General features: G+C 56.1%; 1 protein-coding gene across 2 annotated transcripts in view; it reads right to left on the bottom strand.

The window, feature by feature from the left end:
• Nucleotides 1-580: 580 nt before the first annotated feature.
• Nucleotides 581-23770, bottom strand: part of CLUH (clustered mitochondria homolog) — a 23836-nt gene continuing 646 nt past the window's right edge. Inside the window, exons 2-26 of one of the 2 annotated variants that reach the window (XM_008068672.2) lie at nt 16658-16860; nt 15678-15849; nt 14265-14408; nt 13945-14069; nt 13694-13848; nt 13470-13595; nt 13030-13177; nt 12733-12825; nt 10829-11523; nt 8206-8429; nt 7922-8026; nt 7626-7726; nt 6708-6860; nt 6551-6613; nt 6209-6453; nt 5827-5911; nt 5486-5639; nt 5263-5402; nt 4380-4460; nt 4178-4303; nt 3973-4094; nt 3607-3700; nt 3376-3510; nt 3218-3291; nt 581-2039 (exon numbers count right to left, since the gene is read on the bottom strand). In XM_008068672.2, coding sequence (XP_008066863.1) covers nt 1856-2039; nt 3218-3291; nt 3376-3510; nt 3607-3700; nt 3973-4094; nt 4178-4303; nt 4380-4460; nt 5263-5402; nt 5486-5639; nt 5827-5911; nt 6209-6453; nt 6551-6613; nt 6708-6860; nt 7626-7726; nt 7922-8026; nt 8206-8429; nt 10829-11523; nt 12733-12825; nt 13030-13177; nt 13470-13595; nt 13694-13848; nt 13945-14069; nt 14265-14408; nt 15678-15849; nt 16658-16846 — 3933 coding nt within the window. In that variant the 5' untranslated portion in view covers nt 16847-16860 and the 3' untranslated portion in view covers nt 581-1855. Of the gene's footprint in view, nt 2040-3217; nt 3292-3375; nt 3511-3606; nt 3701-3972; nt 4095-4177; nt 4304-4379; nt 4461-5262; nt 5403-5485; nt 5640-5826; nt 5912-6208; nt 6454-6550; nt 6614-6707; nt 6861-7625; nt 7727-7921; nt 8027-8205; nt 8430-10828; nt 11524-12732; nt 12826-13029; nt 13178-13469; nt 13596-13693; nt 13849-13944; nt 14070-14264; nt 14409-15677; nt 15850-16657; nt 16861-23770 lie in introns of those variants that run through there. The other variant, XM_008068673.2, reaches the window with a different exon arrangement.

Here is a 23770-nt window from a genome sequence, read left to right on the forward strand (position 1 = left end):
GCCTACTGAGTAGCTTGGGACTACAGGTTGTACACCACACGCCCAGCTGATTTTTTTGTAGAGACATCTCGCTATGTTGCTCAGGCTGGTCTCGAACTCCTGGGCTCCAGCAGTCCCTCTGCTGTGGCCTCCCAAAGGGCTGGGATTACAGGCATGAACCATTCCTGCCCGGCCTATAATGGCAGACTTTAGACACTCCTCCATTCTCCAAATATTGCATCTTCTGGGGAATGCTGCCAAATCCTACCTCAAATGAAGGGATGGGGCAGTCAGCTAGGCATGCAGTGACAGGTCCACCGTGCCCAGGGCCTGGACCCATGGCCCAGCACCACCCTTTCCCCACTTGGCCTTTACTCCAGCCTTTTTCCTTCTGTCACCAATGACAGGTGACATTGATCTGTAACTGGCAGCCAGGTAAACCACCGCCGAGTGCCTATGCCTCTATCCCTTTCCTCCCACTTAAGTGACATTAAAAGCATAACCCTGAATTTGACCTAATTTATACATATTCCTCTCCCAGGAACATCAACAGTAGCCCTCACAAAAAAGACGGTCACAGAACACACAGGTGAGGCTGGGACAGGTTTCAAAAACTCACTTTATTCCAATGTGAAATGAAGACGTGATGGTTTAAAAACAAGAAAAAGTTCTTGATCAGCTGTGGGGATGCTTTGCTTGCTAGCTCACGCCTGCTCCCTTTGAAACAAGGTGGACAGATCACACCCATAGGCAACTCTCCACGAAGCCCCAGGCAGAGGCCTGAGGACACAGCTCTCTGGGCTCACAGGGTGGCAATCTCCTCCCCGATCAGGGCACCGACAGCAGGCACAGAGAAGCGGCACAGGCAGGCGGAGAGAGGGAATGGCCGGGCCTGCGGAGCCTCCCGCCACCCCCAAAGCTCCTCTCAGTAGAAGGTGCCATGTGGCAAGTACCAGGTTGGGAGCTGGGCTCCACAGAGAGGTGGCAAGCACGCCTGCATCTTTACCCAGGATCCATGATCCAGCCCCGGTTCTCCCAGGCCCTCACCCACCCACCCCACTGTGCGTTAGGCAGCTCAGGTTAAAATGGGGAGAAGGATACATTCAGACTATAGCTCCCAAGTTTATCCCCACCTGGGAGGCAGGGAGTAGGGAGGCAAGTCAGAGCCGTGGCAGCGCCTCCTGCTGGGCTATGGGCAGACAGGCCAGGGCTGGGCACCCAATGTCTGGGGACCACCATTGCCAACCCCGTCCCCTCAGCCCAGAGCTACAGCTAGAACACAATTCCTGAAGCCGCTGTGGCTCTCATCCTGCCAGAAGCTAAAGTGCACCCCAACCCTACAGCCCTGCCAGAGCTCTGGCTCCCCATCCCAGGACACAGGAAAGTCCCCATCTTTTTTGGCTTAAAACCTGGACTTTGAGCCAGGTTGGGCCCGGGGGTAGTGGCAGCAAAAGCAGCAGCCATATGTCAAACATACAAATGACCTGAGAAATCCCAACTGCACTTCATCGGAACTGACCTGGGGCTATGTACAAGTTAGGAAGGACGGATCGAGACACTCGGGCATGGACACACACGCACACACCTGCTGGGCACCCGCCCCCCCCGACTGGGAACTGATGTCCGCACACTCTACTCCATTTACATGTCTTCAATTAGACCTCTGCATCGTATATTCATTGAACCAGTGCAAAAACATCTTTTGGGGGGCAGGCAGGCCAGGGTCCCAGGAGGGTGCTAGGGGTGGGAGTGGGGGTGGAACATGGAAGAAGAGGGCCTTGTGTCCTCTTCTAATCTGCAGGCACGCCCCCCTTTCTCCTGGAGTCTGGATCACTGATAACGGGGCCGATGATTGACTGTCCGTCTGTCTCCTTCTCTATCCCTGCAAGCTTGGGGAAGAAGGGTCCTTGGCAGCTGGGGGCTGGGAGCCCATGTCCTCTGGGGCCCCAGCAGGCTCAGGCTCTGTGGTTGTTAGCTCCTCGGCCCTCTCCCTGTTTTTGGCCTCCTGGAGCTGGTGCCGCCGTGCCACCTCGGCTTTCAGATTCTCCAAGTCTTTTTGGCTGAGTGGAAAAGTGGGGATGGAGGTGGGTGTCAGAGTGGGGCTTCCACCACCCTACCCAGCTTCAGTTAAACTTCCCCTCAGGACATGGCCAAGCTCTGCTCTATTCAGTAAGAATATTCTCAGCCAGGCTTGGTGGCTCAGCCTGTAAACCCGTGCTTTGGGAGGCCGAGGTGAGTGAACTGCCTGAGCCCACGGGTTCGAGACCCACCTGGGCAACTTGGCGAGACCTCATCTCTACAATAAATCAAAAAATTAGCCGGGCATGGTAGCGCGTGCCTGTAGTTCCAGCTACTTGGAAGGCTGAGGTGGAAGGACCGCGGGAGCCCAGCAGGTTGAGGTTGCAGTGGCCGGGAGCATGCCACTGCACTCCAGTCTGGGTGACAGAGGGAGACTCCAACTCAAAAATATACATATAATATACATAATATTCTATGTGTTCTATTCAGTGGAACAAGCACTTCCCTCCCACAGCAGAAAGGTCCCTAATACTGAGAAAGTAAGGAATCCACAGCTCCCTCGCACCAGTTCCTCTGTGGCCTCCTCTCCACCAGATTAGGTAGAGAAAACAGGAGTGGGACAGGGTGCTAGCACTCCTGACTGACCAAAGCCACAGCCACACATGGAAGGGAGGCAGCAGGTGAGGGGCCCCTAAGGCACCCGTGGAGATCCTCCGGGCCTGCTCCTTAGGCACACCCTGTGAATGGGAGGCAGTCAGGGAAGGAATGAGGCTGCTTTTTAGGTACTGAAAGACTACCAAGGTGTACTAGGAAGTTAAAAAAAGAAAAAATTGGCCAGGCCTGGTGGCTCAAGCCTGTAATCCCAGCACTTGAGGAAGCTGAGGTGGGAGGATCACTTGAACCCAGGAGTTCAAGTTGCAGTGAGTCATGATCATGCCAGTGCACTCCAGCCTGGGTGACAGAGCAAGACCCTGTCTCTAAAAAAAAAAAAAAAACAAAATTGTGCATGGTATGCTACAATTTTAAGTTTTAAAAAAAAGGGGCGAAAGATCACAGGTACGTATTTGCTCAATTAGGCACTGAGTATTTCTAGAAGGATTCACAAGGAACTTCGCATCACTACCTACACTCTGAATTCTGAGCCATGTTGATGCATTTTAACAAAGAAGAAGCTAAAGGCCAACTTCCAAGCAGGGTGGGGAGCATGGCAGGGCCTCACCTGAGAGGAATGAAGAGGATGCCATTGATGACGTTGAGCTGCTCCAAAACGCTGGCCATGCTGGGAGCTGTGAACTGAGGGGGCAGTGGGGAGGACAGCTTGTGAGCGAGGCTCATCCTCCTCAGGTTGGGGCGGCCCGGCTATACCCAGAGACATACCTTGAGGGGTGAGATGTTGGCACTGGAGCCATTGCGGTAGATCTCATTCATGGTGCGTTGCAGGGCCACAGCCTGCTGGGTCAGGCACTTGAGGTACTCAGAGCTCTCCTTGGTCTTCTCATGGTCCTCGCCCAGCTGCAGGGGAGAGGGGAGAGCCAGGAAGCTCAGGCTGTCCACAGCCCACAGGCCCAGGCCCAGCCCCGCCCCCAACCCACCCCTGCCACAACCCACCTGGGTCTTGTAGATGGTGTAGCCTTCCTTTTCATGCTGCAGGGCCGACCGGAACTCAGCTTTGCTCTCATAGACCCGAGCAACAAGGTGGTGGCTGCCGGGAGGTATGGCATGCGGGGCGAGGGAGGACATGAGTGGGCTGGGGCAGTGGGGGCCTGAGTTGGGGCCACGTGGGTTTCCCTCTAGAGCCCTCTAGAATCTAACCAGGAGAACATCAGTTCAGGGCTCAGAGAAGAGGTGGAAGGTGAGAGAGAGAAGGTGCTCAGGAGTCGAATGGAGACAGAGCACTGGATGCTTCCCCTGCCCGCTGCCAAGTGCTCCCCAGGCCCTGTGGCCTGGGAGTATGGGTCACGCAGCCTTCCTCACCTGAGGGCCACCTTGAGGGCCTTGGGCCCGTGGTACTTGGTGCTGACAGCCAACGCGTTCTCCAGGAAGCGCAGCGACAGGTCATACTCCATCACTCCATGCAGCACCAGCCCAATGTTGTTCTGGGGGCAGTCAGGAGGGCCGGTCAGTTCCCAATCCTCCGGGACAGAGGCGAATCTCTGCTGCCCCCCTCCCCGGCACTCACGTCCAGCAGTGCCATCTCAGGGTGGTCTTCCCCGAACACGAGCAGCATGAGGTAGCGGGCGCGGTACAGCAGGCTCAGGGCCGTGGACAGCTGGCTGCTGGCGAAGCAGTAGAGGGCCAGGTGCATCTGCAGGCGGAGCCATGACAGATCAGCACAGCTGCAGGCCCCACCCTGTGCAGACCCGGCCCCAGACAGCACTCACGTATTCCTGGATGGTGTTGGGGTGCTCGATGCCCATCACTCGCTCACTCATCAGCACCGCCTTCTGTTGGTTACTCAGGGCCTGGGGAGAGGCAGGGTTGGCTGTGCAGGGGGGGCCCTGCCGCACACCAAGTCCGCCTGGCCCGACCCCTGGCCAGCAAGCAGCCCCACACAGCGTAGCCTTGTAGCCCTGGCTGTGCTTTTGATTTGTACTTTGCGTAAAAGGCAGCGGAGGGGCGTCAGCATCAGCTGTTGTGACATGAAAGTATGCTCCACTGAGACCTTCTAAAAGTCTGCTGTCTTAAGCCTAAGCCCTTTTCTCCCTAACAAAATCTATCAAATCCACGTACAAATCTAAAACTACTAACAATGAAATATTTTTTAAGAACCCAAACGTAATCAAAAAACAGTCCCTTTGACTGAGGGGAAAGTGGGGAGCCTAGGCATGCTGACCCCAAAACAGCCTCCCCAAGTCTGAGGCCAGGCAAGGCTGCCACAAGGCCACACAGCGCTGGGCCTTTCACTCGGTGCCGTGCCAGCCTTTCCCTCGTGGAGTCTCGCAAACGTCCCTGCAGTCCCCTCACTTCACCCATCTCACTGCAGCACAGCAGGCTCCCAGCTCTCTCAAGGCCACAATTTCAGAGGAGCAGAGCTAGAAGCCCAGATAGAACAAGTGACTCTCCCGGGTCTCCCTGACTTCTATCTGCTCCTCCACACAGAGCCCTGGGTGAGGTGAGCAGCCACCTAACCCCTAGGACTGGGCTCCAGCACCGGACTCCCATCTCCTGCTACCACAGGGAATGACGCCTCACTGGCCATACCCCAATGCCAGGCCTAAACCCAAGGCCTTTGCTCACACAGCCCAGAGGGTGCTGGAGGCCCACCTCAGCGTAGTCACCCATAATGTAGTGGAGACGGGCAAGTAGGCGCAAGCAGGCGCAGATCTCCACGTGCATAGCTCCGTACACGTTGTTAAACAGGTTCAGGGCTTCGTTGATGAGCTCACAGCCCTCTTTCAGGAAGCCTGCAGGGCACCCCCAAGGGTGGCACGGTTAGGACAGGGTGAAGGAAGCCCCCACTTCCACCCAGTCCCACCTGGCCACACACCCTGCTGAACTTTGGCCTGCCCGCTCTGGAAGAAATGGAAGGCATCCGAGGCCTTGGGGTTGACATGCTTGACCACGGGAAAGATGTTGAGAACGTCCTCCTCGGTGAAGGCGGGCTTGTGGCGGCTGTCGAAGCTGTACTCCTTCAGCAGGACCTGGGGGTAAGTCCAGCACCCACAAGCAACCTCAGCCCGAGCTCCGATGTGCCAGCACCCCCTGTACCTCCCAACCCACTGACATGTGTGCAGAGATGACTGCCACGAGAAAGCCACCTCCTGGCCCTAGCAAGGTGGGGAGTCCATAGGGCTGGGGAACAGCAGGGACACTGAGGACTGTGCCCACCTGGATTCCGGTTTTCAGTGAGATCTCCCGCAGTAGTGTTATCTTCTGCAGGCCGTAGGTCTCCATGGCCTGGTCCACAGTCTCACTGGGGAGGTGAGCAGGTGGGCCTGAGTAGCCCAGTTCTGTCTGGCCCCCCAAAATGGCTGCTTCCCCACCCAGCCCAGGAGCCCCTCCCAGCCACTCTCATCCTCCAGCATCCAAACTAGCTGCTCCCAGCCCGTCCCTAAACAAGTAGTCCTCCACAGTGGCTCTTCCTTCTTCTCCAGACTTGGCTGCCCTATGACTGCCCCAGATGCCAGCTGGGCCTGGTGGCCTGCTGCGTCTCCCCAGCCCCACTGATTCCACTCACCCTGTGCCTGCCCCAGCCTCACCATGCACGTACCACTCAAGGGCAAAGTCGAAGTAGTTCTTAGCCTCCTGGCAGATGTTCTTCCAGAGCTCCTGGGGGGTCATGACAGCCCAGGCTGTGTTATCCGCAGCCCCTGGGGGCCGGTTTTTCCTCCTTTTGTTTCTCTTCTTGGAGACCAGCTCGTCAGCAGGCAGGTGGGCCACAGGGTTGGGGTAAGAGCTCAGGAAGCAGTTCAGGAAGTGGCTGATGGCAGCTGAGAGGCCCGAGAGCTCGACTCCCTGCAAGGGAGGGTTTGACCAAAGTCACAAGAGCCCTCAGCTCCAACCCGAGCTCTTCCCTGATGCCCCCACCACCCAGGGAGTGCAGGAGTGGCACCTGTAAGTATGTCTTGAAGATGTGCTTGGCAGAGCGGGTGATGAGTTCTCCAATGCCAATTTTCTGAAAGGATTCAAAAAGGGAAGTCTTGGTCAAGCTTGGCCAGGCCTCTGTTCTGGCTCCACCTGTCTCCTGGTCCACCCCAGGCACCACTCACATAGATGTGGTCCAGCTGGTCCCGGGCTGGGCTCCGGAGCACCAAGTCCAGCACCTTGCCCAGGTAGCGCATGTTGATGCCACGCTGGCGCATCACCTCTGCCAGCGTGGCCCCGTCCATGGGCAGCACTGCATGCTCCGTGCAGTCCTTCACCTGCGGGCTGCAACAGGTCAGGTCCCCAGCCCAGGGCCTCTGCCTCCACCCCCCTGGGTCTTCCCAGAGGAGTGCAGCTATCTTGGGCCTTGAGGGAAGTAGAGGACTAAGCCCCCAGCTCCATCAGGAAAGAAGGGAGGAGATAAAGCAGCAGCAGGACATGAGAACTTGCCCCAGTCTCTGGCACAAGCTCCAGGAGAGCAGTCCCCCTCCTACAGGACACAGGGACAGAGGTGTGGGCAAAGAACTGAGAACCAACAGGCTCCTCTCTGTCTGTATGGCAAAGAGCCAAGGTGCCCACTTGGGGGCTACAATTTTACTGCTGCCCCTATGTCCTGAGCCTGGGAGGCTCCAGGCTGAGCCAGGGCTGCCTGCCTTGGTAGGAAGCGCGAACCTGCCATCCTAGGGCCCAGACACAGGGCCTGTGGGACAAGGAGGATGGGAAACCCCACCTAGCTCCCACCCCAGCCCTCAGCCCCCTGCAACACAGGGCTCAGAGGACCAGATTCCTAGACACCAGCCCACCCAATGGGTTCAGCAGGGCAGAGTCTGAGCCTGATGCCTGCCCTGACCTCTCACGGCTGGGATGTCTGTCTATAAAATGGGGATGACCACTCTGCCCTGTCTGACCCGCAGGTCAGGAAAAGCTCAAGAAGTCACGGCCATGGTGCCCAAGCTTCTGAGGCGGGGATGAATGAGGCACCAGGGCCTGCAGCAGCACCCTCCAGGCAAGCCCCCCGCCTACCCTTGTGGCCCCTCCCTCACCAAGCCAGGGATCTGGCAGGAGAGCAAGAAGGCAGCCGCATCTTTCAGCAGCTGCTTCTGGTCCCGAACTTCATCCTGGCAGGACTCAGGGAAGCGAACCCCTGGAGGAGGGAGAGCAGAGAGGCTTGAACCAGGCAGAAGGGAGGAAGAAGGTAGCAAAGGAGACGTCACGTGGCACTAGTGAGAGCAGCACCAGATGGGAGGATGGGCCGACAAGCATCAAGGGCCCCAGGCTCTCCCACAAGCCTCTGCCACGCCCTGTGGGGCTCTGGCACTGGCCAACCCTGACTGCTTGCCTGGCGAGAAGATGTCCGGGTTGAAGCGGATGTCGAAGGCCGTGCTGCTGATAGAGCCAACTGCCTTGCATGCGTTACGGATCACCTCCCGGCTGCGAGGGTCTGCTGTGGAGACATGGCCCGATGGGAGGCGGCCCCACTCTGCCGATGGCAGGGCTGGGCTGCCCCAAGCCTCACTACCCACCAGCTCCTTGCAGAGGTAGCTACCAGTCTCTCTCAGGGACCGGATCACAAGCCACCAGGACAGGCTAGGGGCCTCCCCCCAACATCCACAGCAGCCACACCTGTGCCGTCATCTGCAGCAATCGTCTCCGCCAGTTCCTTCACCTTGGCCAGGCCACTAGCACTGCTGCCCTCCTCCTCACTTCCCACCTCGGGCACTGGAGGGTCTACAGGCTTGGACTCCAAGGAGGGAGGCCCACCATTTTCCAGGCAGGTGGGGTTCTCCAGCTTGCTGGCTTTCTGCTGCATCAGCTGCAGGGCAGCCAGCTTCATGAAGAGGAGATACCTGGAGCGCAGCAGACAGGGCAGAACAGGACATGGGAAGGGGGTATCTGGAAGCTCTGCTGGCCCCACAGCTTCCTGCTAGCTGCAGAAACCAGAGCCAGGTCCCGGGCTCCTGGTCTGCTGGGGATGAGGAATGTTGTGGCTGGAAACCCTGTGGGCATGGGGCCATATCCTGCCCCACGTGCAAGCGTCAATGTGTGTATGCACGTACCCAACAGCAGCAGGTCATAGCAAAAACCAAGATCTCTCCAGACAGGAAGAAGACAGCCAGGGTATATGGGGAGTGCAGGAAGAGGGGCTCCCCATCCAGGCCAGGACTCCCAACAGGAATGCCACTGACATTTTGAGATAGAAAGATTCACTGACAAGGCCAACTCCTAAGCACTATAACCAGCAGCACAACACCCGGTACCCCACCTGCCAGCCCCGGTATCATGACAGTCACAACCCCCCCCAGACTTATAAATGCTCCTTAAGAAAACAGCACCAGTTGGGCTCGGTGGCTCAGCCTGTAATCCTGCGCCTTTGGGAGGCTGAGATGAGTGGATTACCTGAGCCCGCGGGTTCGAGACCCGCCTGGGCAGGCGAGACCTCGTCTCTACAATAAATCAAAAAATTAGCCGGGCATGGTAGTACACGCCTGTAATTCCGGCTACTCGGAAGGCTGAGGCGGAAGGATCGCTGGAGCCCAGCAGGTCGAGGCTGTGGTGGTCAGGAGTGGCCACTGCACTCCAGTCTGGGCGACAGAGTGAGACTCCAACTCAAAAAAAAAAAAAAGAAAAAGAAAACAGCACCGGCCAGGCTCGCTGGCTCAGTCTATAATCCCAGCGCTTTGGGAGGCCAAGGTGAGTGAACTGCCTGAGCCCACGGGTTTGAGACCTGCCTGGGCAACTTGGTGAGACCTCATCTCTACAATAAATCAAAAATTAGCCGGGTGTGGTAGCGCATGCCTGTAGTTCCAACTACTTGGAAGGCTGAGGTGGAAGGATTGCCGGAGCCCAGCAGGCGAGGCTGTGGTGGCCGGGAGCAGCCACAGCACTCCAGTTTGAGCGACTGAGACGCCAACTCAAAAAAAAAAAAAAAAAGCTGGGCTCGGTGGCTCAGCCTGTAATCCCGCGCCTTTGGGAGGCTGAGGTGAGTGAACTGCCTGAGCCCGAGGGTTCGAGACCCGCCTGGGCAGCAAGACCTCATCTCTACAATAAATAAAAAAAAAAAATCAGCCGAGCGTGGTAGCGCATGCCTGTAATTCCGGCTACTTGGAAGGCTGAGGCAGAAGGATCGCCGGAGCCCAACAGGTCGAGGCTGCGGTGGCCGGGAGCGGCCACTGCACTCCAGTCTGGGCGACAGAGTGAAACTCCAACTCAAAAAAAAAGAAAACAGCACCAATTTGAAACTTTTGTCATACCTGGCCCTTTTATTTGGTAAGAAAAGAAGAAATGAAAAGAATAAAGTTTCTATTATTAAAAAAAAAAGAAAGAATGAAAACAGCACTGGCTGGGTACAGTGGCCCATGGGTTCGAGACCAGCCTGGGCAACTTGGTGAAACTTCATCTCTTCAATAAATCAAAAAACTAGCTGGGCATGGTGGTATGTGCCTGAAGTTCCAGCTACTTGGAAGACTGAGGCGGAAGGATTGCCTGAGCCCAGCAGGTTGAGGCTGTGGTGGCCAGGAGTATGCCACTGCACTCCAGCCTGGGTGACAGAGTGAGACTCTGACTTAAAGAAAAAAAAAAAAGGAAAGAAAAGAAAACCGCACCGGGGAGGGTATATCCAGAGCAATTTGAATCTATGCTCCCGGGTTGCAAAAATTTTTTAATTTTTAAAATTAACAAGGCTGGGCTTGGTGGCTCAGCCTGTAATCCTGCGCTTTGGGAGGCCAAGGTGAGTGAATTGCCTGAGCCCGCGGGTTCGAGACCCGCCTGGGCAACTTGATGAGACCTCATCTCTACAATAAATCAAAAAATTAGCCGGGTGTGGTAGCGCGTGCCTATAGTCCCAGCTACTTGGAAGACTGAGGTGGAAGGATTGCTGAAGCCCAGCAGGTCGAGGCTGCGGTGGCCGGGAGCGGCCACTGCACTCCAGTCTGGGCAACAGAGTGAGATTCTGACTCAAAAAAAAAAAATTAAATTAAATTAAATTAACAACAACAAAAAAGAAGGACAGCACCGCTTCAGCCAAGTCACTGGTTTGGCTACTCACTAGTTCACAACCAACGTAAAGCCCTGATCTCTGCATTTGAGAGCCTGATAGCAGGAGGTGGGAGAAGGCGGAAGGGGGCTCCAGTGAGTGTGGCCAGAACAAACCCTTCTTCACCTTCCAGAGGTTCTCCCTTCAGAGACCCAGCCTCAGAAGAACCCAGGATGCCCATGTCCCCCTGGCACCTTCGAGCCTGCTCCTCACCTGTGTTCCACGAAGGCATCCACCAGCTCCTGGCGCAGGCAGCAGAGCTTGTGCCGGTGGGTGCGGGGGAAGCCAGCGCGGGTGCACTCCTCAGGCAGCTCCTCGCTGGGCACAGGTAGGAAGTTGAGGTCAGGGGGGAAGGTACGCAGCAGGTCAAGGATGTAATGGCGCCCGTCATTGCCGATGATGCCCTTGCACTCGACTGAGGAGCATAGCTCCACCTCCTCGTCATGGTCATTAAGCACCCAGTGCCGCAGGATCTTGAGGGGCCGGCTGGTGCGCTCCAGCAGCTCCAGGTACCGTGGGTGTGACACCACTGTCTTGCCAAAGTCAATGGAGCCATAGATGACACTCTGCTCCTGGTCCCGCTCCAGGATGCCAGGGATGATGGACTGGGCCGTGACCCGGTAGCCACGGTAATCTACCACCACCGTGCCCAGCGTGTACAGCCCCTCCACATCCACTGCGTTGTATGTGCGCACGCCATTGAGGTCGTTGGTGGGTGCTACGTAGGCTGCCACGTCCCCACCAAAGTCCTTGTAGTGGTCACGGACGTCAAAGCCTAGGCTGAAGAAGATGTTGTTCCAGATAAACATCTGCATCTTGGTCTCCTCGCTGGGATTGATGGCCATGACGTTGCCGTCAATGACTGCCATGGCACCCCGTGTGGCTGCGGCCGTGAAGTCGCTGTGCACCTGGGAAAAGCCAAGGTTGGGAGGTGAGAGGACCCACCCACAAGAGTCTCAGGCTGCATCCACCTGGCCAAGCTCACCTACATAGTGGAAGCAACCAGGCCTGCACTGGGAGCAGGAACCCTAGCCTGTTTCCTCATATTTAGAAAAGGGCAAGAAAACCATTTGTTACAAAAAGTAAACATTTATACTTCAGGAGAGAGCAGAGCTTAGTGACTAACAAGGAGTGTGAGGAATGAAGCAGGTGTGGGATCCACCAGTTACGTGCCAGGTGAACTTGGACAAGCAAACTCTCAGATCTAGTTTTCTCATCTATGAAACAGAGACAATAAAAGTAATGACATCAGCCGGGCTTGGTGGCTCAGCCTGTAATCCCAGTGCTTTGGGAGGCTGAGGTGAGTGGATTGTCTGAGCCTGTGGGTTCGAGACTCACCCGGGCAACTTGGCGAGACCTCATCTCTACAATAAATCAAAAAATTAGCCGGGCATGGTAGCGCGCGCCTGTAGTTCCAGCTACGTGGAAGGCTGAGGCGGAAGGATCGCCAGAGCCCAGCAGGTCGAGGCTGCGGTGGCTGGGAGCGGCCACTGCAATACAGTTTGGGCGACGGAGTGAGACTCCAACTCAAAAAAAAAAAAAAAGTAATGACATCTACAAGACATCCTAAAGATTATAGGAAATCATGTCTATAAAGCAACTGGCATCATCCTCAAGTACCCAAGAAATTATAGCTCTTACTTCTATCATTATCATCTCTGGGCAGCAAGACCACGGAAATCTTTTTTAAAGCAACTATTTTTTCCCCAGTTTTCTTTCTTCATAACAATACTAATAGCTCTTAAACCCCAGCAAGCTGAAGATGTTGTACAAATAAGCCCCTGCCCCAAGTGGATCATGGTTGAGCCAGAAGAAGGTCCCATAGCAATCTGCGGTGGAGGGCAGGAAGCTGAACAGCCCTGGACACTCAACCCAGATGGGAAGTAGAGCCCGATCCTCCCAGGAACTCCAAATCACAAAAAGGCCAGGAAAAGGTACAGGGGTAGGCTGCTGGGAGGCAGAGGCTAAAAGACCTTGCAGGGGACCCTGATCAGCCTCCAGGGCACCTGACAGGGCCGCACACCCACCCCAGCTTCCCTCACTCTCCTCCTGTCCACAAAACCTGACAGCAGGTGTGGGTGGGCCTGAGGTTGTCAGTCACCAGGGGCTGCAGGCACCTTGAATATGGCTCTTTCTCGAAGCAGCCGCTCAGGCAGGTTTTTGCGGGGCAGTTCCCTTGTCGTCTGCAGCTCCTCATTCCAGTCCCGGGTCTGCAGAAGGACCAGGAAGAGACACACAGGCTCAGTCTGTGCCCCATGAACTGCTCTGAGAAGTCCTTCTTCCACCTCCCCATGGACAGCCCCAGAATCCCAAATGGACACAAGCACAGAGCCTCCAGGGAAGTGCACAGAGCCCTGCCTGGCACCCAGGAAGGGAGGGGGTGCCTAGTGAGGGCAGGGCCAGGCTGCCGGCACCTGTCCAGGAATGTGCTCTTCATAGCCCAGTCTCGAAGTGTAAGCATCCTCTGCACGCACGCAGTCCATGGCGTGTTCTGCCTGGGGGGCCGTCCAGCTATACACCTGGAATGGGGTAGCAATCCTCTCGAATGGGTGGCGCTGGACCCTGTGGTGAGCAGGAGGGGAGAAGATGGGGCAGCCCACCAAGAATAGAGCCCTTCTTCTGTGGGGCCCCCACCTGTTCTGTCATTTCCCTGCCTGACACATGCCCTGAAGAGTCAAGATGACGTCCTCTTCAAGGGCTGCTGTCTCAGCGTTAGCTGACAGTTCCCTGAGGGAGACTCAGGCACCGGGGGCAGTCTCTTAGGGCAGAAGCACTGGAACTCAGACAAGTCGGTTCACCCATACACCCATGTGACATGGGACAAGACAGGGGCAGGACAAGATGAAGGCGTTACCTTTTCTTCTGCAGCACAGCAAAGTTTTTTTTGAAGGTCGGGCTGATCTGGTTGAGCAGCTCCACGAGGGAATGGCTGAGGAAGCGAGGGCTGGCGGGCTTGGGGTTGAAGTGATAGGCTGTGGACCTGCAGGAAGAGGTGCTCCCTGAGCGGGTGCCCCAGTATCTGCCCAGACTGGGGACAGGTGCACACCCGGGGCCCGCGGTGGGCTGGCAGGGACTCACTGGTTCAAGTAGAAGCCCCGCGTGGATGCGGTAATGCTAACTTGCCGGTCCTCAGCTGTGATCACAAACAGGTACATGAGGTCCCCGTGCATCTTGCGGTTCCCAGGGGGTGGGTTCCAGCCACTCATGGTGAGCACTTTTAAGCACTGCAAGGGCTGCAGGAATGGCAGAGCACGAGTAGGCTGGACCTCCTGGTGCGTGGCCTCCCACCACCGGGTGACCCTCCTCCTCACTCCCCGCGGCAGTCCTACCTTCCAGTCCCGGTTTTGGGGCTGCAGGGGACACAATGGCCGCTCCCGGCTCCCTGGCAGGATGTACTCAGGCGGTGTGCAGTCAATGGGATCCATCTCCAAGCCCTTCTTCCGCTTCCCGCTGTCTGAGGGACCCGAGGCTGGAGGTCAGCACAGGGCCACCCAGGACCAGCTAGCTGTCTCTCTACTTAAGTGTGGCTCTGGTCTGGGCACCTCCGCCCGGGCCCCTCTATGTGGCCTGGCCCTCAGCCCCTTCACTAGCCCCTGGCCTCCTTGCTTCCAGCCCCTGGGCCCAATCCCAGTCCCAATGCCTCCTGCACCTCCCAGGTCGCCATTTGTAAAGACACTCAGGAAGGACAAGGAATTGCAGTCAACCCCGTTGAAGGCATCTGATGGGTCCAGGCTTTTGAGCAGGTCACGGACATGGCGCACGTGGATGCGGGCCTCGCGCACTGTGTATGGCTCTGTCAGGGAAAGAGGGGCAGGTGTGATCAGAGCTCTGTACCCTGGAACAACCTGGCTAGCATAGAAAATAGTTTATAAGGGTACTATCATGGGTGGTTTTTATTTTCAACATCAGGGTTCCATTTTCAAATTTCACTATGAACACATAAGCTGCAGTTCTGGTTGCAACACATACTCCTGTCTGCTGGTGGGCAGAGATCCCAAGTTGCCCAGGTTGGTCTCGAACCCGTGAGTTTTCCAAGAGATCTTCTATCAAATGCCTCTTGAAAAACACTAAGGTCTTGGGGAGCCCACAAGGCCACCTGCTTTTTGTGCACTAGTGTCTTGGATAGGCGGGGCCTTTGGAGCTGCCGGGCCTGCTCTCCCAGGGGTGGACCACTCAGAGGAGTGGACCAAGGACTTCCCAGGGCCCCCAACTTCAACAATATTCCCCAATGTGTGCCTCCTGGGATTTTGATGGTGGTTGTTTTGGGGGAGGAGGGAGAGGTTCTGTGATCAACAATGGGCAACACTGAGCTAGACTTTTTCCACAATTGCTCTTAACAAGCAGAGAGGCCCTGGGAACTTGGAACTTGAGTGGCTTCTCCGCAGGGAACTTGAATCCACAGGAGTTTTTATTTTACAACCAAGCCACTCTCACCACACCACCTCATGGTGCTGTGTCAGGCTAAACCTCCTCACTCAAGGTCTATGAGACTTATCATGTATCTTTACAGAATTCCATCATGCTGATTTTTAGCCCTGGCTTGGTACTATCTGCTTTGTTTTTGAATCATGAACCTGTTTTCTTTTGATTTGGAGTCTCACTCTGTCACCCAGGTTGGAGCGCAGTGGCACACTTACGGCCACCGTAGCCTTGACCTGCTGGGCTCAGATGATCCTTCTGCCTCAGCCTTCCAAGTAGCTGGAATTACAGGCATACGCCACCACGTCTGGTTAATTTTTTTGATTTAATGTAGAGATGAGGTCTTGCCAAGTTGCCCAGGTTGGTCTCGAACCTGTGAGCTTGGGCAATCCTCTCACCTCAGCCTCCCAAAGTGCTGGGATTATAGACATGAGCCACCATGCCCAGCCACAACCCTATACTTAAAACCATGGGTCATGAAGTTGGAGGATGCAGGCGTGACAGCCCGAGAGGCAGATCTATGCTCCAATCCTGCCTCCACATGCTCTCTATGACACAGAGACTTCAGCAGAGGTGATGAAGCCCTGTCTGGCCCTGCCTCAAGGACCCTCCCCTGGGCAAGCTGCCCAAGTGCTGGACCAACCTTCCACCACACGGAGCACTGAGCCCTCCTGAAGCCCCTCGACACTGCGCAGCTCTGAGAAGTGGTCCAGCATGTTACCATCCAGGTGCAACGAGAAGCAGGTGCGGTGACACGTGTCTTCTCGGTCCATGAGCACCTGGTGAATTTCCTGTACCATCTCCTGGGGGGACACCTGCCAGAGAGAAGGACCCATCTACCCTGGTGAGAGGGCACATGGCAGGGAGCAAGGACATACCCCCTTGTAGCCAGCCCTAAGTTCCTGGGTCCTAAGAATAAATGCTGAAAAAACTTAGTTCCCCACTTTTGGCTTTTAAATTCTAGGCCCCATCAATACACACCATGCTTATCTGCACCTGTGCATGTACAGGAAAGATCCTGGCCCTACTGACTATTCCGGCAGACAAGAGAAATCTCTTGGGAGAGATGGAAGAACAGGGGGAGAGAAATGGCAGCCTTGCCTCTTTCCTTGCCCAGTGCTGAGGTTCCCAGGGCAAATGGCTTTTGCCTTCCAGAAGAGACACTCTGGGGCTCAAGTCTGTGGGCACAGAGGACATAAGAGAGCCTGGTTCCCTGCTAAGTTACCAGTCTGCAAGACCTCTGGGTTGGCTGTGTCCTTGGAGTCCACTCAATAGCAGACGGAAAAGTCACAGCCCAGAGAGAGGTGACTTGCCTGGAGTCACAGAGCAAGAGGTTAGGGAGTCCTGGGACCATGACACCTACTCAGTCACTATCACTCCTCTCCCTGAACATGACGGGCAGTCCCACCTGGTAGCTGTCCTCCAGCAATGGGTAATGACCTGAACCTGGACTTGATACCCACATCTACCACACTGGCTGAGGGACCCCTGGCAAAGCAGAGGAACCTCAGTCTCCTGTCTACAACACAGGGCCAGGAGGAGCAAGGGCAAGGCTCGACTTGCTGGGCTCACCCTCCCCAGCAGGCTCATGCCTGAGACCCAGCAACCCTTCCTCCATCTCACCTGCAGGGAGAAGGGTTCGATCCCAGGGGCCAGAATCTTCACAGAAAAGCCCGTGTCCTGAATGACAATGACTTCCTGGCCAGTGGTCTCATCTCCTGGCTCGGCCTCATCCAACCCATTCTCCCTGGGTGGCTCGGCTGCTCCCTCCTCCTTCTTCATGCTCTCTGGGCAGTCCCCATTCAAGAGCATGACTGATGGCGGCTCTGGGGTTGATAAGAATGGAGCTGAGTCAGATAGGCCCAGGTGGCCAGGAGGGGCCGTCCGCCCCATCCCAAGGTAGGCATGCCTTACCAAATGGCACCTGCACGCCCTCCCGAGCCTTGGCCCTACAACCCCACCTCACCCTCAGCATACCTGCAAGACATTACCTTCTCCCTTCCACATTCTATGCCCTCCCTTCCCATCCTGTTCCTCAGCCCACCACAGTCCAGTTTCTAAGCACACTGCCCAAACCAGAGTCACCAACGCAACCCTTAGGGCCAAGCCCAAAGATCTTCTCCAGCCCTAACACGTCTGGCTTCCCAACAGCATCCCATACTATCCCCCACTTCTTCCTCCTCTTCCCTGACCAAAGTGGCAACCCTGTCTCTCCATCTCCAGCTCCACCCCTTTCCACCAGTCCTGAGCAGGGCCCCAGCTTTTCCAGTTCTCACCTCACCCTCTCCCATGGCTTCAAACATCCTCCTGCCTGACAGCTCACATGGCCAATCCTGGCCTCGATCAAGCTTCTCAGAACCTGGAGACAGCTGCCTCCCAGGCATCCGCACACAGCTGTCCCTCAGGCATCATGGAAGACTCATCTTGCAGGGATGGAATTCATCTTCCTCCACAAACTGGCCCCCACTCTGTGAAACCCCTACCTCCTACCTAGTCACCCACCCTAAATCTCCCAAGTGACCCATGGGGCTCAGCCTTTGCACCCTAGGTGCAAGCATTTCTCCAACTTCAAGGGTGCCAACTAGAACCTGTCTAAGAAATCCACCATTGAAACTCAAGCCTTTGAAGCCAGCACCAACTAAGTCAGCCTCAGCTCCTGCCTGCTGGCTGAGGTCTAGCTACACCAAGCCACTTTCCAGTGGCCTGAGAACACCCCACACCTTCCCACCCACCTCTGCTGCCCCTGACACCCCATTCAATAGAGCAAACCCTCTTCTTGAAAGCCCACCCAAACAACACCTGAGGGTAAAACCACAACCCCTCACCCCCCACCACCATAATTCCCAGAGCAAACATAATGCTGCATCCAGGGTAGCCATCCACACCAGCAGCTCTATCTCCCACCTTCTATCTTGCCCTGGCTCACCAAAAAGGCATCAAAGTAATGATTAATGACAGAAAACCTCTAGTCCAATGTTTGTGGACAGCACCCACCTCGTCTGCTGGGGAAGGGAGAGAGCAGGTGACCGAGACCTTTCATCCCCCTGCCCCAGGCACTAGGGGATTCCTCCCTGCCCCAGGGAGCTGAGGACCTCTTCTCAGAAACCCTCCAGCAAAACACAGGCCTGCCTGAACGTCCATTTGGCAAACAGGGACCTTGGGCCCCAGATCTGCCCATCAGCCATCAGCTCGCCTAGCTCTGCCCATTCCATCCAGACCCTACTTCCCCTTCCCTACCCAGCTGTCAGGAGTGGGGACAGGGTGCATTTCCCCAGAACTGTGTGGTCCCAACCCAGACCCATCAGACACATGGAACAGGGACCTCAGGAAAGGGATCAGCCCAGTATGGAAAAACATGCCAGGGGACTCTTCCCCTCTCTGTATCCCCATAACTTAGTGAGAAAGAGGACCTCTAGGAGCGCAGATAGAGTCCCCTTCCCCCTTCCCCAAATAAGGGTATCTGAGGCACAGAAAGGTACAGAGTCTGGTCCAAGGTCATCAAGTCGGAATGGAGCCCAGATTTCCTTCCAAGCCCACACCCAACAACACCGTACTGTCCTCAACCCCGGCCACTGTGAACTACCTGTGTCTGTCATTGTCCCTGCATTGCCATCACACCTTCTCCAAATCTGCAGTGAAACTCCCAAGAACCACAGGGATGTCCCCCTTCCAGTGACCAAACAGCCCCAGGCAGGGGAAACCCCAATCCCCTATTGTGTGAGCAGCAAGTTAACACCTGCCTAATTCTAATGACAGAGCATACAGAGACAGGAGGGGTAGTGGTTGGTCAGCTTTCAAAAAGCAGCAAGAGGAATGGCAGATAGAAGGAAGAACTTCCCCCTGCTGGGACTGAGAAAGGCCTTGTGGCTGGCAAGCCCTTAGGATGAAGGGGGGAATAGGAAGGGCCCCCACCCAATACAGAGCGCAGTTGCAGTTTTGAGTTCTGAGATCCCAGAAGTGGAAAGCCGGAGACTCGGTCCTAGACAGGGAGCTTATGCTCCTTGGCATGTCTAGAATGGAGAGGACACAGACGAGAAGAGGGAAGACAAGGCAAGGTAGTCATAGCTCCCACTCTCCTCCCTTCCCAGCCCAGGGAGCCCACCACCCTTAGGGGATAATCTATTCCTTGATCAGATTTCAAAAGAATATGGATGGCTCCCAGGAGCTTCCTTTCCCCAGGACAGCCTGCCCTGTCCCTCCTCCCTCCTCTAAGGAAACCTGAAGGACTCCCCACCACTGGATGAAAGCCAAGTGATCTCCCCAGCAAAAAGCTGGTCAGCTGGTCCACGCACAAGGTCCCCAGTGCCCACCTGATGTGGTTGGCAGCAGCCCTCTCCTTGGTTCTGGAGTCTCAGGCCTGCCATGGCAGCTCTCCGGCTCAGGCCCAGCACTGCCCGTGTCTCTTGTTCCAGCCTCTGCTGCTACTCTTGCCCTAATGCAGCTGGTCAGCCTAGGGCTGGAGCTCCGGCTGGCTTCGGGTTTCAGTGGGGCCAGGCCTGCCGGGGCGGCCCCAGGAAGGGCACACTCCCCCTGCCTTGCATCGCGCTCAAGGTCGGCTAGAAGGACGGCTGTGGGCCCGAAGGCTCTGGTGGCTCCAGGACCCCACGGGAGGGTGCTACAAGAACTCAGGCCCACCTCCCTACATTCCCCGGAAGGGGGGTCACTGCTGGCAAAGCCGCTAGGGGGACAGGAAAGTCCGATATTTGGGGTACCTGGACCCCTCTGGATCGAGGGCCTAGGAGATTGATTGGTAGGGGCAGGGCCCAGCAAAGGAGCCCTCTCCTCAGCTCCAACCACGGTAGGAGTGGGCAGGACCGCTTCAGCCAGTTGCCGGCAACAGCTGATGCAGACCCAGGCCCAGGCCATGAGGCAGCCGCCCCGGTCCACCAGTCGCAGACACTGAATGCCCTGCCTGCCTCCTGACTCAAGTGGCTGGCTGGGCCCTCAGGCTCCTGCTGCCCCCTGCAGGTGACCTGGCGGCTGTCGCTTTCTTCAGAGTCACTGGTTCTGGTGGGAGGGAGGGGGATGGGCCCCCAGTCTCCCAGAGGACAAATGCACCCGTAACCCAGGTCTCCAAGCTCTACCAAGAAGCTGGCAGGCTCCATCTTCCCTTCCCAGCAGCCCCTGCACTGCCAAGAGAAAACCAAGTATCTCCCAGGGGAGAAGAGAGCTGGCAGCAAGAGGCCGAAGGCCGCTCGGCTGGGGAGAAGGAGCATGCCCAGCCTCGCCAGGGCGCCTTCCCAGGGCCTCTGACTCGTTGCCAGGGCCCAGTCAGGACTGTTCTGGCATCCATACTAACCAGGTGGGGGCGGGAGCCAGGCCTTCCCTCCAGGTCCCTCCAGGCCCAGGGACCCAGGCAGCCCTGCGTGTCTGGCACCCAGCAGACCCTTAGCCTCTCCATAGCCCCCATGAACTTTCTGTTTCTCATGCAATAACCAGATGGTAAGAAGGGCTAGGCCAAGGCAGAGCCCTTCTCCTCCTGCCCCATCCCCAAACACACCCCAATCCTCTGGCGAAAGGGGTGGGGCAGAGCAGCTTGGCAATGACCCCAGAGGAGTATTGACAAACACCTCCATTCTGGTTACCGTAGGGCCAATACTCACTCCAGGCCCAGCCGACAAGCTGGTCCCTGAATGGGCTTGACCACCCCATCTCACTTGAGGAAACTGAGGTTCTAGAAGAATAGTAAGTAAGCTGCCCAAGGTCACAGAGGCAATAGGCTGCAAAGCCAGGTCAAGAAAAAACTAGTGTGGCAGACGCCCAAGCCCATGCCTTTGTGCACTACTCCCACTGAGCACAGTCCACCATCCTACTCCCTGGGGGTCAGGTAACAGCTCCTCCTTCCTCCTCTAGGCCCACAGCTCCACCCAGGAGGCAGATCTATCTCCAGTCACAGGACCCCCCAAGCCTCTACACCTTTAGGCCAGCACTGCCTCCTCTCATACTCCAGGAAGCATCTTAGAGGATCTGAGCTTTAGGGAAAGGAAAAAGGAGGTCCTTTGTAGAATGGGAAAGGGTTGCCCTAATGGTACTCTACTCACATGCAGGTTGGAACACACCCCCCCACCCAAGTCTTAACTGAACTAATGAGAGTGAGGAGATAAAGTATACCCTTGTCCTGGCCTGGGAGCACAGGACTCCCAACAGGCAGCAAACAGGAGTTAGGGGAAAAAAAAAACAAAAAAAACTTAGACTATCCCAGGTGGCCTGTGTGCCTCCCATCCTGGCAGGGACTCACTCAGGAGACTGTGCCAGGGCCAGACCACGCCCCAGCAGGTGAGGCTCCAGCAGGAAGTAAGGCCCCAAAAGACCCATCACCCCATCCCAGGAACCCAGGGCTTCAAGGAAAGGGGACTAAGAGCAGTCAGGCAAGGCCACCTAAGACCCTAGGGGGTAAGCATCTGTTTGACTCCTCCCCGTCCTGCCCTGGACAGAAGCAGGTTTTCAGGGTCTGAGGACAGTCCAGAGTTCCTCAGGCTTCTCTCTGCTCAGATCCTACCCAAGAGAGAAACTTTGGATCCTGTTGGGGAGCTCCGGTAAGCCCCTAGACTCCTCCCCAATCTGCCAGCTCGCTTCTCCTCCCCCTCTGGGCCTCAAGTTCAGAGAGCCCTCCCCTAGGCAGAAGGAACTCGACACACCACTGTGAACTTGAAAAACCTGCCCATTCTCTTAACCCCTAAAAGCTGCTTTATTCCCAAGAAGGTAACTGACCCTTGCCCCTCACCAACAGCTGTGATTACCTCTTCCTTAAGAGGACTGGAGAGCCAGGCACAGTGGCTCACGCCTGTAATCTCAACACTTTGGGAAGGTGGAGGCGAGAGGATTGCCTGAGCCCGGGATTTGAGACCAGCCTGGGCAACTTGGCCCCACGATAAAATAAAAAAATTAGCTGGGTGTGGTTGCGCACACCTGTGGTTCTAGTTACTTGGAAGGGTGAGGTGGAAGGATCGCCTGAGCCCAGCAGGTCGAGGCTATGGCAGCCATGACTGTGCCACTGCACTCCAGCTTGGGTGACAGAGTGAAACTCCGTAATAAAAAACAAAACAAAACAAAAAAACAGAAACAAAAGAGGACTGGAGAGCCTTTGAGAGAGGGTCCTAAGGTCAGGAGCCTCAGTTCTGATGCTCAGGTGCGAGCCTGTTGGGGATCTTCATTAAGGCTCTTTCCTTCTTTTAATAGATCCAGGCTAGATGTAATATAAGTTCTAGTATCTATACTAGCCTCCCAAAGACATAGGAGCTAATGTCTTACCCACTAGTATGCTCCCAGTTCCCCCAAAATGAACAGCTGTGCCCTTTCCCTGACCCAGCTCAGCCCCCAGATAGAGACCCTCAGCACATACATAGTTGAGAAGGGGTTTCACTGACTCACAGAAATGCGCCAAAAGATTCTCCCCTTTCAGCCCCCTCATTCTCAGCATATGATCCAAACTCACATACCCCTCCCGGCTTCTTCTGGGACAGGCCAGGGCAGTCTTGGCTTGCAAGCCTTGAACTAGAAATCCAAATGCTTCCCTTAACAACTAAATTACTGTGTGACCTTGGGCAAATAGCTTCAACTCTTCAGGTTTCTTTGCTAGAAGGGAAATCAGCCAGCCCAACCTCCTCTTATCTTAGCCCGCCCCACTGATTCAGAACCACAACAGGACAAAGCCTGGTAGGCTGGGGCTATCATTATTTGTTGTTCGCCCAAACCATAGCCTAGTCTAGGCAATCAGCAAAGCTGCCACAGTACCTGTCCCTCACCCCAGGCTAACTCTGCTATGATGAGAACAGGGTCAGAAAGCCTACCTAACAAGATCCCCATCCCGACTCCCAAGTCAGCCCTGGCCCGCTAACCAGAAGCTGGGAAGGGAGATGATGATAAATTTGATCACACATCCCTACTGAGGAGAGTTGGGGGGAGTGGCAGATGGGGGTAGCTCTGCACTTCCACTACCACCTAAGGCAAAGAGGACTACAGTCCAGCTCTGAGGCTCTGAGGAAGATTTGGGGAGATGACAAATGAGGGTGTGTGAAGTGGCTTCTGGATCCAAGGCCAGAAATCTGAGATATGATGGTGAGAAGAGAGGGAACAGAAGAGGCCCAGGAGAAATGGAGAGAAGTAGGCCTCACCCGAGGCAAGCAGCAGCCACTCCCAAAGCCACTACCACACAGCCCCCATGGGGGAGAGCTGGAAGCTCCACTCCACACTAATGACCTTTGCCTTAAAAAGAGCAACTCTGGTCTGACCCACTTTTCGCAATAAGGCAGGTTAATGATCAAGTTCTGGCACAAACACCTCTCCCAGCCAAAGAGCTTGGCTTTGCCCCCATGCACAGGCAGATCCCCGCTACCCCCAAGTCAGCAGACCAAGCCAACACCTGAGATCACAGCCCGAAGACCTGGGTTTAAAGCCTTCCTCTGGGGATGATCCAGGGAAGACCCCTCGCAACACACACCCCCCACCACGCGCTCCCCTCACAGACCAAGCCTTGGCAGCCTCGAGCTGAGCCTCACTTCCAGGGCTGCAGCCCGGCGCACAGGGAATGCCTGGGATCCTGATGCGGAAGGGGGCCTGAAGGAGGATGTCTCGCAAGTGTCAGCGTGACCCCAGCCCAAAGGGCTCCCCATGCTTGGGCGAGGAGGGGGTGGGGCCGCCGATTCTATCGGTCTGCGGCGGCGCACCCCGAAACCGCGTGTGCGCGCACGTGTCCCCGCGATCCCGCGCGCGCGTGTGCCCGCCGCGGCTGCCCTC

This window comes from Carlito syrichta, unplaced genomic scaffold, assembly GCF_000164805.1.
Source record: "Carlito syrichta isolate Samal-C Ts95f unplaced genomic scaffold, Tarsius_syrichta-2.0.1 Scaffold311470, whole genome shotgun sequence".
Classification (NCBI taxonomy): domain Eukaryota; kingdom Metazoa; phylum Chordata; class Mammalia; order Primates; family Tarsiidae; genus Carlito; species Carlito syrichta.